Source organism: Athene noctua, chromosome 1 (assembly GCF_965140245.1).
Source record: "Athene noctua chromosome 1, bAthNoc1.hap1.1, whole genome shotgun sequence".
NCBI classification, from domain to species: Eukaryota; Metazoa; Chordata; class Aves; order Strigiformes; family Strigidae; genus Athene; species Athene noctua.
In genome coordinates, this window is record NC_134037.1 from 83997780 (window position 1) to 84013154 (window position 15375).

General features: G+C 34.3%; 1 protein-coding gene across 4 annotated transcripts in view; it reads right to left on the minus strand.

Annotated features, from left to right (window-relative positions):
- Positions 1–15375, minus strand: part of SIPA1L2 (signal induced proliferation associated 1 like 2) — a 151222-nt gene that overhangs the window by 14315 nt on the left and 121532 nt on the right. For all 4 annotated transcript variants that reach the window (XM_074896742.1, XM_074896741.1, XM_074896743.1 and 1 more), the window contains 4 exons: positions 14049–14437; positions 10127–10351; positions 7441–7594; positions 4425–4644 (listed from right to left, as the gene is read on the minus strand). In XM_074896742.1, coding sequence (XP_074752843.1) covers positions 4425–4644; positions 7441–7594; positions 10127–10351; positions 14049–14437 — 988 coding nt within the window. The remainder of the gene's footprint in view (positions 1–4424; positions 4645–7440; positions 7595–10126; positions 10352–14048; positions 14438–15375) is intronic.

A 15375-nucleotide genomic window follows, 5' to 3' on the forward strand; every position in this document is an offset into this window, starting at 1 on the left:
TGTGCGAAGGTAGCAAGCTATGCTTGAGCATGCTCACTCTGTGTGTCCAGGAAGAGATGTCTAATCTCGTAAACCACTATCTTCATTGCCCACAAGATTAGTTTTGAAGCCACACAGACTTACCCCTTATTTCCTCTGAGGAAATAATGTAAGTGTTATCTTTCAGTTTTAAAGATTATTTTATTTGCTGTACCCTTTTGGCACAAACCCATTGACCTTGTGGTTTCTGGTCCTTTCAGTCATTTCACTCTCTTCCCATATTTAGAATTTTCTTTATTTTTATTATTGATACATAAAAGTATAAAGCATTTTGAAGAGCTCTTATTTTCACTAAAATTATATGGTCAGTTCAGTTTCCAGCAGAGCTCCTTGAATTAACTGTCATCGGTCCCACATACCTCTGCATTCAAAGAGTAACTAGTTATACAGAAAGAACAAAGATTCATCTGCCTTAACATTTTCTACTTCGAAGACAAGTATCCTGCTCCAGTTGGAACTGCTACTTTTATGTAGAGACTGTAGATCATTAAAAATATCTGCTAGGTACTCCTCACTTACTGTGCTCAAACTAGACATGTCATTTAACAAGTAGATTATCTCAAAAGATGCTGCAGCTGAAAGAATGTATCAGGTCATATGGAGACAAAAATTCTACTGTCTGCTTCCTTCTTCTTTCCTGCAATCACCAGTTATATCTCTGTGATCCTCTTAAAACAACAGCTTCTGCCTGCCAAACCCTTCCCTTCTTCAGTATTACCTAGGATCGCCTCAAGTCTCCCTTCAAAGATGCCAGCCTGCTAGTAGACCACATCACAGACTTATGCTCACATAACTGTTAGAATAGTGAATATGTGTTCCCAACAACTACTTTTCCCTTCCCTTTTGTTACTGAAAATAGTCTCATGTTCTGGTAAGGTGGATTACTCACTGTGTGAGAGTCTGTAACAGACAATATATATATAATCCTTTGGTTGTGCGAATTATTTAATCAACAGTCTTTATTTGCTTACTGAAAAACTGATTTCTAAATTGTTCATATTGTACATCGTCAATGCACAGTGATGGTCTTCCATTTTAATATTGCTTCTTATCAGTGAGGTTAGTTTTGGATTGAAGCTAACAGTGGTAGAATCCAATTTTAAGATAGACTTTCATCTAGTAACATCAGTGAAGATATATCAGCTGCACTTCTGGCAGCCTTTTCCCCATGGCATATATAATCTAAGAGCTTTCAGAATTTGTTAGTGTATCATTGCAAAATATTCCCTTCTTTATGACCCTCTTCACTGCAAGTATCCTGCACCTTGCTCCTTTCCTTGCAGCACAGGAATGTCATGCCAGTGTATCACACTTAGGGAATTTTTCTTTCCCCTTTCCTTTTGCGTTTCATAATAGGAGTGGAACACAGTGCCTGCAATGTCAGTCAGACTGCCTCCATGTGTTTTTCTGGGTTTCTGACTTGTGATAGTACGCTAGTTCTGTATCAGTGGTTCTCATTGTTTTCATTCTTTCCCTGCTAGTTCAAGCTGCCATGAATTTGCAAGACAGGGATATATTTGTACCTGCAACCATGTATGGCATGCTAGAGTCACTCAACGTGAACAGCACTGTCTCAGTTAGGGAATCTCTAATGTCCCTAAGGTAAAATTCCAGGGTTCTCAGCTACACATGTTCTGCTTTCTGGTTTAAGTTTAAAATAAGATGAAATGAAACAAATCTTTCTGCATTTGTGTACTGTGTGCAATCAACAGCACTCAACTGACAGAGCTTGCATTTTAGGCTTTACTGAAAGCACGTCTTCTTTCACTTCACTCCCCTCAATGATAAAATAATAATAATAAAAAAATGTAGCTTCATTTTCTCATCTCTCTCCCACAGTCAACACTGCGCACAGTTGAGTTTCTGTTTCCATACTTGCATGGTCACTTTTGCTGATAACTCTGCTTCCGCAGTAAACTGAAACCCTTCAGCTTCCTTATTATGCTTTGGTTTTGGTGCTGCCTTGCTTACCTATTAATCACACTCTTTTCCTTGCTAGAAGGATCTCAGAAGACTTGCTGTTGCCACAATATTTCATGTAATAACATGCAAGAATGTATCTTTCTAAAATTAATTCCAGCCAAAACCACAATACTTCCACTGATTTCAGTAAACATTAAATATCAATAGAATGAAAATGTTTTAAGATCATAAACATATACATTTTATAAAAGACATTATTATGACAGCTAAGAATCCTGGTATCTAAAACTACAACCTCAAGCTAAAATTATACATGAAAAAGAAACCACTGCCATAGAATGTAAATACCTGCTATGAAGCGATTACAAAAAACTTCCTATCAAGAGCCAAGTTAGTTTCTTAAATGGAGATACTGACTAGCCTTATTTTGAAAACAAAGGTGGGCAAATGATGATATATTTGTTTCAGAGTGCAATTACAGATATCCAATTAAATCTTTCTTCAAAGGGCCATCACAGAAAGAAGATCCTATATTTCTAGCACTGAAAGGAACTTTTATAATACAAAATGAGAAGCAGAAAACAGAGGCTGTGGTATGAAAATAGCATGAACTACCATGGATATATACAATCAGCTTCATTTTGACTAACAGGATAGTAGTTTTACGTTTTTTCCCAGCTATGTGTAGAAATAACTTTTTGTATCTAAGCATCAAGAATGGAAAATAAGGTGTTTAAAACAGAAGTAATACACAAATCACTAAAATTTCACTGCTGGAAGAGCAGTATACAGTTTGAGTGTACAGCATTAATTGCCTTCTGTCAATCTCTAGAATAAAAGAACACTGAAGGTCTGAACCCACTGCACATTTACTTTTACAAGAAATTGCTCTAAAACCACAGGCCTAACATGAAAAAATAAAAATAAAAAATACAATCAGGTTGCCTGATTATATACATAGCTCCTTTATAGACAACAAAATCTGCTGAATTAGTCTCAAATGAAACAAAATGGGTCTTCATTCTCTATTAGAAAAAGCAAAGGATCTTTTAATATTAAATTGATAGTAAAGAGTTTCACTCTGATAGAAGAATATTTTTAGAATGGCAAAAGGTACACCAAGCATGCATTCCCATCTGAAGCAGGAATTTAGCACTTGTTTGCGAAACCAGTTTAAAATTAACCAGTGGTTAGTGACTAAAACTCAGTCTCATAGCTGAGGCCACTATAACAAGAAAAATGTATTGTATATGAGGCTTACTTCTGAAAGTTAGCAAGTGACTGCTAGTTCCTGAAGGACACGATGAACGAAGGAGCCCTTTCTATTACTCTTTCTTTTAAGCCATCTGTCTGCATTCTCTCTGGATATGTGCCTACAAAAGTCCTTAATGTTTTCAAGAAATCCACCCACATCTTATTCACTATGGACTTCAGAGTCCACAATTGCTTTACTGTTTTTTTAAATTGTGGTCAGCTGTGACGCAATATTAAAGTAGCTAACTAAAAATGCCTTTTTTTTTTTTTTTTTTTTTTTCAGATTGGGTGTCCCCTATAGGTCAGCCTAAAATAATTGAGAAGTAATTCACTCTTATTAAATACGTAAATATGGATAGGTAGCCTAAAGATATGTATCTGCTTGCAAAGATTTGTCCTGTGATATTTAAGCAGACATATTTTTCAAATTTCCTCTTTTTTGTTTGTAGTTTTCATAATTTTTATTCCATTTTTTACACAAAATTACTATAAACATTATAGCTCATCCCTCCATATTGAAATTATTGCAAGATAAGCATATAATAAAGATCTTGCTCATGAAGGCCTCACAAGAGACACCTAAAATAGTTTTAATTTAGCACCTTTTTCTGCCATGAAAAATGAAATGTTATTTGCAAAGGTTTTACTAACATGTTAAAAAAAAGTATCAGCTAATTCAGTGTTGAAATTGGAGATGATGACAACAATTATTGCACATTTTCTTTTAAAATGTTACCAAAAGGATCATCTAAATAGAAGCTGTCTCATTTAGCTTGTTTGCTGTATATATATTGCAATGGTCATTGCAATATATGGTTTAGAATATATTTGTGAATATTTCAGTAATTTGAATGCATATAAAAATAAACAAATAAAAATACTAAAATAAAACAAGCCAGCTTGGCTTAATTAGGTCACCACTGGAAAATAAAATGATAACAAAAAATGACAAATGTTTGTTGCCTATCACTAGTCTCATGAAAAAATTTTTTGTGAAGTAAAAGTGAATTCTATCTCCAAACGTGGTAAATCTGAACTGATCACTAAGGCAAGCACAAGCATGTACTGCCAACCAAATATGCTTTTACTAGGATATCTAGAACACTGATCTGTCATTTCATAATTTCACCTTAAAAGTAAAATCTCACTTAAAATTTGTCACAAGATTTATCACAAATAATCTAGCAATGACAGCAACAATCACTTACTTCTCAGATTTCCCATTCCAGGAGTCAGGCTCATTCTGGGAGGTAATGTGCTGTGATACGGTGGGGTAGTGCTGAATAAGATATCATTTGGCAAGGCCTGGTCTAGCATTGAACTTCGAGAGCTAGCATATGAAGATCCTCTTCGATTGCTACATATACTCTCATCAGAAAGTGTACGGTAAAGCGTCCTCCGTGGAGAAAGGTTTCCATAAAATGAAAACTAAACATCAAAATATGAAGATACAAAAACATGTATTACCGGTTAAAATAATTCACACAATCATGTCCCATCATCAGTTCTTGGAAGTAATTTTCTGGGCAGGCACTCTGGAAGTCTTGAGCTAGTACAGAAGATCAGAGATTTGTTTCACCATATCAGATCTACTGGGGCCTCAAAGGAATTACTGAACTGGATTTTCATACTTCCTCTTGATATTTTGGAACATATCATCATGAATTTATCAGATACTGTACAGTTTTATTAATTCTGAAATGCTAAATAAAACCTCCATAGCCTTATGACAGCAATGTGTTGCAGAAATATATATAAGGTTACCAACTCTGGCAACATTTATTCAAGACTATACATAGAACTGTTTGATTTTAATTTGAAAGGACTTCAAACGTTAAACATTCTGAACTGATACATGGTGCAATATAATTCATTGGACAATAAAAGTGATTTGAGACACTGCATCTCTCCAGATATGAAGAAATAGGCTTAGAAAAGAGGATAATGGAATTCAGTGAAAATTGTTTATGCATTTCAGAAAGTTACTTAAACCATAACCTAAATATCTACAGTAAAACAAGATGTTACTGTATTGTAAAACTGGGCCATTCCACTTCAGTACTGCAAATCCAGTTATTCTTCACATCGACAAATGTCAGTTATTGCCTTAATTATTTTAACTGGTTTGTCCTGCATGTAACAATTTAATGTCCTGTCCTGTTTTCTTTGTAATTAATTATGAGTTGCACACTCCTTATGCAGAATGTATGCTTAAGAGCAGTAGCTTTTAAAAACAGTGAATATAGCAGAGAAAGATATCTACATTGTAATATTTCTGATAAAACTTGCTCACTGATCAATACTTCCAGAAGGAATACACAGAAATGCTCAATCATGCCACAAGACACAGTCTTTACAAAATACTTAAATAACTTCATAGAGCTAGTTTGGGAAAGCATCTGTCTTGATGATAATACAGAACATGCTCAAATGTCAAAATGCTTAACTGCATCCCAGAGAAAATTGAAGCAGATATTCAGCTTCTAATCTAGGAAAGCATCAAAATACTACATTGGTTCTAGAGATTTGCCTGAAACAGATATGGGCTGTGGGAATGAACATGATTCAAAACTTTATTTTAACACATACGTAAAGTGATCATAATAATAAACATAAGCAATATCCATAAAGGAACAGATATGTGGTATCATTCTATTAGCAGTGGTTAAAGAATATCAAAAGACTCTAAGCCTAATTAGGGACTGCACTGGGGAAAGGGTTAAAATCCTTCACCCTCTGAATTCATGGGTCTCTGATACTCTTTCCAGCACTCAAGATTCCCAGCAAGCATCCTGCTGCAATTCTTGGCTGTTACTCAAGTCTCCTCAACTTTATAATGCATCTTCTGTCTATAAAGGTTGTTCACTAGTTATCCTAACGTGCTGAATGTTAATTGTTGGAGCTTTACAGAGGTTCCTTTCAGGGACCAACAAAAATTAAACATTACATAGAGGGCCCAATTATTCCCTGATCTATGAAGAAGGTAAAACCAAACCAAACCAAACCAAACATGTGATTTGATTCTGTAGAATCTTACATATTCAGAAAATTCCTTCCTGGCTTTGTTGTCAAAGACAACTCTCTCACCTATACCAAGATTACTACCCTCTATGAAGACATAATCAAAGTCTGAATACTGCCGAGCCCTACAGCTGAGGATCCCCTGGAAGTCAGGGGCTATGGTCTCTCTCATTTAATGAGCTTTTGTTTGGGTGTCTTGAGAGGGGAAGGGGACAGCAGTAATTTATCTCAGGATGGCCACACCTCCTCACTCCTTGTTTCTTATTTAGGTAGACAGAAACATTGGCAGCTCTTGAAATCACCACAGAAAACCAATTATTGCATCAATAATGAATCATAAATACCTCTACAACATTATTCATGAGAATTCAAACACATAACACGCATACTTAACATACCGCATGTTAAAAAAAATATGATCTGAATTTTAAATTCAACTCTGCACTTAGAGGATTCCCATGTGCTGCTTTTGTTCAGACACGATGATTATGCTATTTAGCACATTGTATAAACACAGTGTGTTAAGAGAGCATTGAGTTAATATCGAAGTGTGAAAATGATCTCAAGCAATTTAATTGCTTTGTGTTTTATTCTACATTAAGCACAGAATTCAAAATCATGTATACTTTGGGGAGTAGTAAAGTTTAAGTTCTCTATCCGTGTTTTTGTGAACTTTTAAATATTACCAATTGTCTTCATACCGTAAAGATTAGATGTATGCTCTCCACTAGCACTGACAATTATGCCTTTTGAGCAGTTGCCACTGATACCTACATGAAAGTTTGATTCAGACTTCAGATTTATTGGTACTAAGTATCACAGGGCAGAGGGATGTGGGCTATTTCTATTCATGTGCCTTAATATCGTATGAGGTGTATAAATTTAAGCATCTAACCTTGAAAATGTTACTTGTAATCTTTGAAACTACAATTAAGTAGCTCAACCTGCACCTTTCTGCTCAAACTAAGCAAAGACATACTTAAAAAAATGCTGTATTTCATACATAATTATCAAACTAGGTACCATTTTCATATTGTAGAAAATGATATTTTGGCACTTATGGTCAGTATTCATAGCATCCCAGTGGAATATATTTCGCTTGTACAAAATGATGTTGCTTTCTACAGTAATTTTTGGAACATCAAAAATTCATTTCTAAGGTAACTGTGTCTGAGATACACAGAGCTGAAGAAGGTAGCTAACCTTTCTTCTCCCCTCCTCCATAGAGAGGCTGTCTGGCAGCATCAACTTCAGAAAATCTTCTTTGGACAAGACTTGCTGGCTTTCAACAATGGCATTCCTCACAGAAGTTTGCAGTGGACTTGATGCAGACACAGCATCGATATCATCATACACTCTGTTGAGACAATTGGTGTTTTTAGCAGGAGAAGCAATAGCGCTCTTGGATTTAAAAAAATGCATTTTCTGTCACAAAGTGAAAATTGTTAGAAGTCTCTCCTGAAACAGCATACTTATTTAGAACAATTCTCTGATCCTTTTATATTTATGAAACTGTTTGTGGATCCAAAATGAAATTCGTAAACCACTGAAAAATCAATTTTAGGAATTCTAAAGAATGATTTTAAAAAGCATAATGCTTATTTCTCCTAGCTTGCCTCTCTTTTTTTTACACACAACACTTCTCTATTGTTAAAGCTGTACTTATATAAACATTTATAATAGTTCATCACAAAATAGTTTATGTTTTGCTTCTTTAGCAAGTAAGAAAATCAGTATTTTATAGCATGATATTGTATCCAGCTTCGCAATCTAGTAAAATTACTATGGTCATCAATGGCAAGATTTGAAGTGTATTGGTAATCAATTATGTCATGTGGAAAGTATGTTTTATTATCAGCAATTTCATAAAGCTCTTTAAATTGATAAAACAGCTGTCTTCCTTAATTATTAGCATATAAAAATGTATTTACAGTCAACAAAAGACTGTCAAACTGAACTATTAACTTTCAGCTTCCTTCCAGTGAGAAAAGAGAGAGAGAATTTTAACAGATTTACTCTGGAAATGCAATTGAAGGAAGTAGAGATTCCCAGTCACACAGAACATACATTTGAATCTATTACTTACTGCCAAGTGCAGCATAATCAGCCTTCAGCAGAGAGGAAACAAGCTTTGCAATGGTAAAGTGTAATTCTCAGTGAATTATATCCTATAGTGGCACAACATTCAGCAATTGACCTGATTTTCATCATCATTGCTAATTAGAGATGTTATTTTATTTCAACACAATTATCCTCAGAGAGATATTTCCTCTCTGTGATGTATAAAAAGCTTTCCTAGAAAGGAAGAGGTGAAGCAATTCTGTACACCATGGAAAAAAATGAAAACATTTTCTGACATATGAAGTACTGACATATTCAATTAATATTTCTTAAATAGAACTAGATCTTGAAGATACTTTTCCAAATTGCTGTGGTTTCAGTCTAAATACCATGGTTCATTAGGCAATTTTGGTTTAAGGGTTCCATTCCAAATGAAGAGAAATGTTTCAGGAGTTCATCAACTTCAAAATGCAAAAACTTGTGGGAATCAATGAAGTTACCACTACTAAGTGCAATAGTACAACTGAACAATTTAAGCAATTAAAACACTGGGACAGGGGGAAATGAAATCAGTATAATAACACTAAGAAATACAAATAACCAGGATGGGAAGGTAGTAACATCATCTACTTCTGAAAATCAGGCTCATATTTTATAGCACATATATTCAAGCTTATATTTTAAAATATTAATCTTTCCATAAATATGCACATACATGTAATAAGAGATATTAGATGCAAATAACCCATTCCCATTAAGAAAAGAGTAATGCCATATTAAACATTTGAAAATCAGGTACTGCATGTCATCTTCCCAATTTATAGAGATATATAGGGCTGCCTATGATTTGTTAAGAGAGAGAACTGAAGAGCTTATACACAAAAAGAAAGCAAGAAGGTTATCTGAGAAGATGATTTTGCAGATAACAGGAATTTAAAGGTTAGTTTTAAACAGCAGCACTGGGAAAGTATCGTTTCTATCTATATTTGAGATACTGCAACTTTCCCTTTGAGTGCAAGCCTTTTTCATCCACCTAAGAACACATTTCTCATGAGCTATTCCTGTGTTAAGCTGTACATATAGCTGTTCTCTAGAAATGCTCCGAATATTTTTGTCTAAATGTCACTTGCTAGAAAAATACGTAGTTTTATTGAAGCCTGCACACTTTGTAGTCTTGTGAAGGGAGGGTCAGACATATCCACAATCTTGTGGGGTTCTAACCAGCAGTTTGTACTTGTTAATCAAAAACAAAGTCAGAAAAAGATATCAAAGAACCACTAAAATACCCCCAACTGGCACTGATTTTTAAAAATTATCTACCATAGATCACTGATACATTCAGGGTCTTCTCTCTCATCTGTAATGTACTAGCCAACGTAATAAGCAACAAGGTAGTAAGGTTTAATACAGAAACATCAAGAAGTAAGTTTTTTCAACTAACTAAACTTCCTCAAGATTTGTAGAAAAGGTGTTTAAGACCTTAATAAAATTGCACCTTCCCAACTGTTTCCTAGAGATTCAAAATGGATATCCAGAATGTCTGACATAGCCATACATTTTTGCCTACTCACATTTTGAGAAACTTCTGTCAGTTTGCTTTATTTGACAATGGGAAAAAGGTGTGGCTGAATAGAACAGAAGAGAAAACAGTATCCTGTGCAGTCTTTTTTTCTTTTTTTTTGGATATACCTTTGATACATAAAGGTACAGAAAAAAACCCAAAATTTGAAAGCTAAATGGAATTCGTAATTTTTCTTTTTTTCTATCCTATTTTAAAATTTATTTTCATTACCATTCTTCCCCCAACAAAGTTAAACAGAATTCTTACTCATGGCATTCAGAAACTTCAGATTCTTCAGGTGTAGGACTTCCTTCCGATTTTTTCCATCCAATGACATATTTACTCACTGCTCCTTGTCTGTGGTATGGTTTTGAAACTGACCCAGGAATCTGTTGACTACTATTCTGTGACACTATATAGACTTTGGAGGTGTCTAGGGAGCCACTCTTCTTAGAGCAATGTGTTGATGGGCTTCCTGAATGATGTGACCCGCTGAAAAAGTAAAGAAAACACACAAAAGCAAAAATTAAATCTGCTATACAACAATAAATCAAAAACATTTCACCTGGTATGAAGCTATAATTTTTCATGTTAAGTTCTTCTCACAGTTAAAATCAAGGTAGCGACACTGGCACAATAATTTTATACATACCAGAAGCATATACAGTAAAGCTCTTTGAGAACAGAATTGTGATGAGCTTCTAAAACAAGTAATGTATATAATTCAACTTGCTGAAATGCCAGTGCAACCTGATATGAATTAAAAGACTAAGTTCAAGACATATCTAGAATTTCTGTGTGAAATTTCAAGTAAATATGTACACACACATTATAAATGGTATAATTCCATTTACATAAAGAACTGTATGGGGAATAACCCCAAATATCTCTCTAATTAACCAACATGCTTTTCCACTGCATGTTAATTTTGCCAGTTCTCACCAGTTTAAGCTGTCTGTCATTCAATACTATTGAAAATTTAATATTAACAGAAGTAAATTTCAGTTCAACAAAACCAGTCCTCTGGATAATTTTAATAGCCTCTTTTATTATTAATAATAGCACTAGTAGGCACTAATGAAACCTTTTACTGAAGACTCTCAAAATTATTTAAAATTAACAAAAGCAAACACTTCCTTGAAGAATAAATTTCTTCTTTTCATCTTAGAGTTGAAGTAAGCAAAGCATTCAGAAACCAAGTGCCTTGCCTGAAATTAGAGGCTGGAACCTGAAGCAGCAGCTCCTAACTTTCATTGTTGGTTTACAAATACCAAACACAGTTCTATCTTTTAATCTAATCACCAGAGCACTGGATTAATTCACAGAGGACCAGAAGGTGTTGCTGAAAGTGTAACAGACATGGCTACTTTGCTGTCCATGCAGAATCAGATACAAGCAATGCACATGTATAGATGTCATTAGATCAAATTAAAATGCCTACTGTGGTAGAAAGTTGAATCATTAAGGCAATGGATTAATAATTTAAATCACAGTTAGCATGTTAATTTAATCTTAAAACAAATTTATTTTCTCTCCTCTCTTCCTCCCCAAAAAGTAGAAACAAGACTATGAGGCTTTGGGAGGAAGAAAATAATGTTGGTGATAATAAAAGCTTTTTTTCTTGCTATCCTTGCAAATACGCAAATAAATTATGTGAAATTGTGGTGAAGAAAATAATTGAGTTATGAAAAACTGAAATCTAAAGATGAAGCAAACATTGAAGCACAATGCAAAATACATATTAGATTTACAGCAAGGATATCCACAGGATTAAACTTCTATTTGTAACTAAATTTAGGAAAAAATTAGCATCCAAACTAATTCTGTAGGTTTTAAATAAGGGAATATTTTTGAAGTGAAAAAATAAAATGCATATAAAATCCTGGTTTTAGATAATGAGTTCAATGCAATGGTTGGAACATGAAGTATAAATTTTTAGGATCCAAAAGATGTTCTATGTAAGAAACAAAGTAAAACTAAAGGCAATGAAGCTAAGCTGTTTACCTGCAGTAACATGAATGTATTTGATAATTCATGTGCATAATTAATATAAAATAGGACAGATAAAACCATTAATAACAGAGCTGTGAGACATAATGCTGTGCATAGCTCAAGTCAGTCTTGTAGTTTGAGATACTGTTTCCCACAGCAGGTTTAATTCTGTAAATCTTACTTGGACACTATAGTATTATTTTTTTCAATGGGTTCTTTATCTGATGATGTTAGAGAATCAGGCCAGTATCTTTCAACCAACCAACTTCTTTCCTGGGCAGTGCACTTTATCTATTCAGTAAACAGAATACAATTTAAATAAAGAAATGTTGCATTTATAGATCAATGACATTCCACCAGTCTGTCGTCTTGTTTCTTGAAGTTTTACACTGTTCAGCTACTGCAGAACAAGTTTACTATTTAGCATTCATAAAAATAATTGTGAATGAATGCCTCAATAGTGTTAGAATGTCATCATTACAGATTATGAAGAAATACAAACTCAGTGTCTGACCAGCTGGAAAATATGTATCAGATTCAGCAGCAGATATCACATGCTTTTATGTTAACTCAACTATCTTATGTCTATTTAATAAACACGTCAGTGTCGCAGCATCACAGCTATAAAATGAGATATTTTTTAATAATGTGTGTCTGCGGGTGCTGTATAGGTGATGTATGCCTGCGGGTGCTGTATAGGTGATGTATATCAGCTTTTAAACCCAACTGCAAAATTATTTATCACTCCAATGTAATGTGAAGGATATGTAAGCAAAGTTTAAATAAAACAGTTAGGTCACATAATGTATGTTTGACATTTTCCTATATCAAAAGGATTTGGCTTACAAATTAGATGATGATCATTTGAAAACATTGCTAGGGCCAAAGTGGAATTGGGCAATCCTAATGTGATTTGTCATCTCAACAATAATTACTAATTTGGAAATGCCTAGGTAAATTCACTTAAAATCTATACATATGTAAAAAAAAATAAAAATTAATTATCTGTAGAATGTAGGTGACTTAATGGCTGCCTGGCACTTTAAATATGACAACTGCCACACAAGTGCTGAGAATACATATTCTAACAGTAAGAAATCTATTTCAACTCATTATGATGAAGTCCTAGAAACACGGAGCTTATTTCTAGTGTTTTAGAAGACTCAATACATAAAATTGTCTCAACACACACAAAGCAGAGTAAATCTGGAGCTTCTGCATTATCTCAGGGGTAGTGAAATCTTAAAAGCTTAATGTGAAAGCATTTACTTAGTTTTCACAATAGTCTATATAATAGTCTATAATATCTTCTACAACTTGTGAAAAAAAACTAGAAGTCAGAATAAGTATACAAGACTAATTCACTTATGTCAAACATATGAAGAAACAAGGATGCAAGATATTATTTGGTTATTTTCCTGTACCGATTGACATTGAAAATATGAAAATCAGAGGGAAAGAAGAACAAACAATTTCCTTCCATCCTTTACAGAGTAAAAACCTTAACATATAGACCAAAACTTCAAAGTCACCATAAAATGGGAATTGGGAGATAAAGGCAACCAGCTGTAAAAGTGTACTTTCAAAGTCTGCTTTACAACAGATGTTGCCCTCTGAGCTCAAACCACAATGACCATGCACACATTCCATTGGTAAAAAAAAAGAAGAGCTGAAAATCAACCAGAAATTCAATTCAACAAACAAAACTGTAAAGCATACATCACAATAATGTAAATTAGGGGGGGAATGGTATGCAATTAAGTTTCACTATATGTAAAAATTGTCCATCATTGTGTGTAAAAGTTGTCCATTGCAATTCTGATTTCCCTCAGCATTAATTCCCAGGTAATTTGTTGCACTGTACTAAAAAAAAAAAAAAAAAAAGAGTATGTAAAATAAATTCTAGGTGAAAACTTGACTTTTACTCAGGGATGTTTCCCAGCTTTAAAAACCTAAGCAATATGCAGAAGGTCACATATAAAGTCTCCATTGGATATGAGTGGGGCTAGCTATGCATTTTAGGCAGACTCATCAAAAATTGCCTGCAAATTGCTCATATAGGCATTTAAATACAATTAAAAAATCAAAATCAGTTAAGTCCACTTTCAAAGAAAGGTAAACATAATAACAACAATGAAAAAGATTCTCTATATGTTAATCTATAATCCACAATCGCTAATTTGTAAGAAACACATACCTGGAATGAGAGGAGATTTCACTTAGGTCTCCCATACTTCCTTCAGCTGTATGACTGGTAGAAATAGCAGAGGTATAGCTATGAACAGCATAGATTTTAGCTGGATCATCATCTGGCCCAGGAGTTTCAGAAGGCTCGGTCCACTGCTCAGTACGACAATGTACTCCAGACCTGCTGCCAGCAAGGTGCAAAGGGGCCAGAAGAGGAGTAGGCATGCAGGGAGCTGTATCAATTCCACTGTCAGTAGAAGCCCCCTTTATATATGTTAATCCAAGCAGCTCTGGATCCATCAGATCTCCAGAACCAAAGTGTTTTTCATCACTGTTGCTGGATGTATTACTGGATAGGGTGTTGCTGCTTGAGTGGCTTGAACAGCTTTTGTCTCCAATCTTAACAACAAGAAAATAAACAAAAAAATCCCCCCCTCAAGTTAAATAGTAAAATATTTATTTTCATATAAATTACTGGATTTGTGACATTCAAAGACCATTTTGTTGGTTTTTTACAGTATGCTACAATATAACTCTAAAATATGAAAATACCTAATTATACCATCAGTTTCTATGAAATGAATTGCACAGCTGGCTAGACACATTAAAGGTTGATGTCACTGCAAATAAAAAGGCTCTAGTTCCATCTTCTATGGCAAATCTTAAGATCACACTTGAATTTTCTGATTATAGGACCAGCTTAACATCCATAAAATTGCATTGCTGAACAGTTAAAAGTAAGCATTTTTTAAAGCACTAGTAATTATCTGTTTAAACAAGTTCTACTGCAAATCTGAAAAACATCGAAGACTGAATTATCATTGGCTTGTTCCCAGTGTGGGTGAAATTTGCAGTTTAGTGGATCAAATCCAATTGGATGTGTGGCTAGTTAAATTGAAGCCAATTGTGATGTATGTGTACCAGATCAAAGTAACTTAAGTCACAGGGTCCTAAGCTAAGCATGGCTATTGAAGTGGAAGAATTATATCAGGCATTTGTGTCAATAAAGTTGGGGGGAGGGTTTGGTTTTTTAAAAAAGGTTTTACAGAGAGTTGGATTAATTTAACTATGTGACCGAGTAGCCAGAATAAGGGCAGATGGACTTCTATTAGTTAGAATCTAAGTGGGTGAATAACTTTTTTATGAGATCCCACTCCTAGCAGATGCATATAAACATAGCTGTTGCTCACACATTAAAGCAATTAGACAAGGCAGCCTTTCCAGAAATGATACTTCTATTCCATATGGAAATTAACAGAAAATTGAGAAAATTATTTTAGAAAAAAAGAAGGGGTTACACTGGCATTCATTCTAACCTTCACAAGGTGGCTGTCACC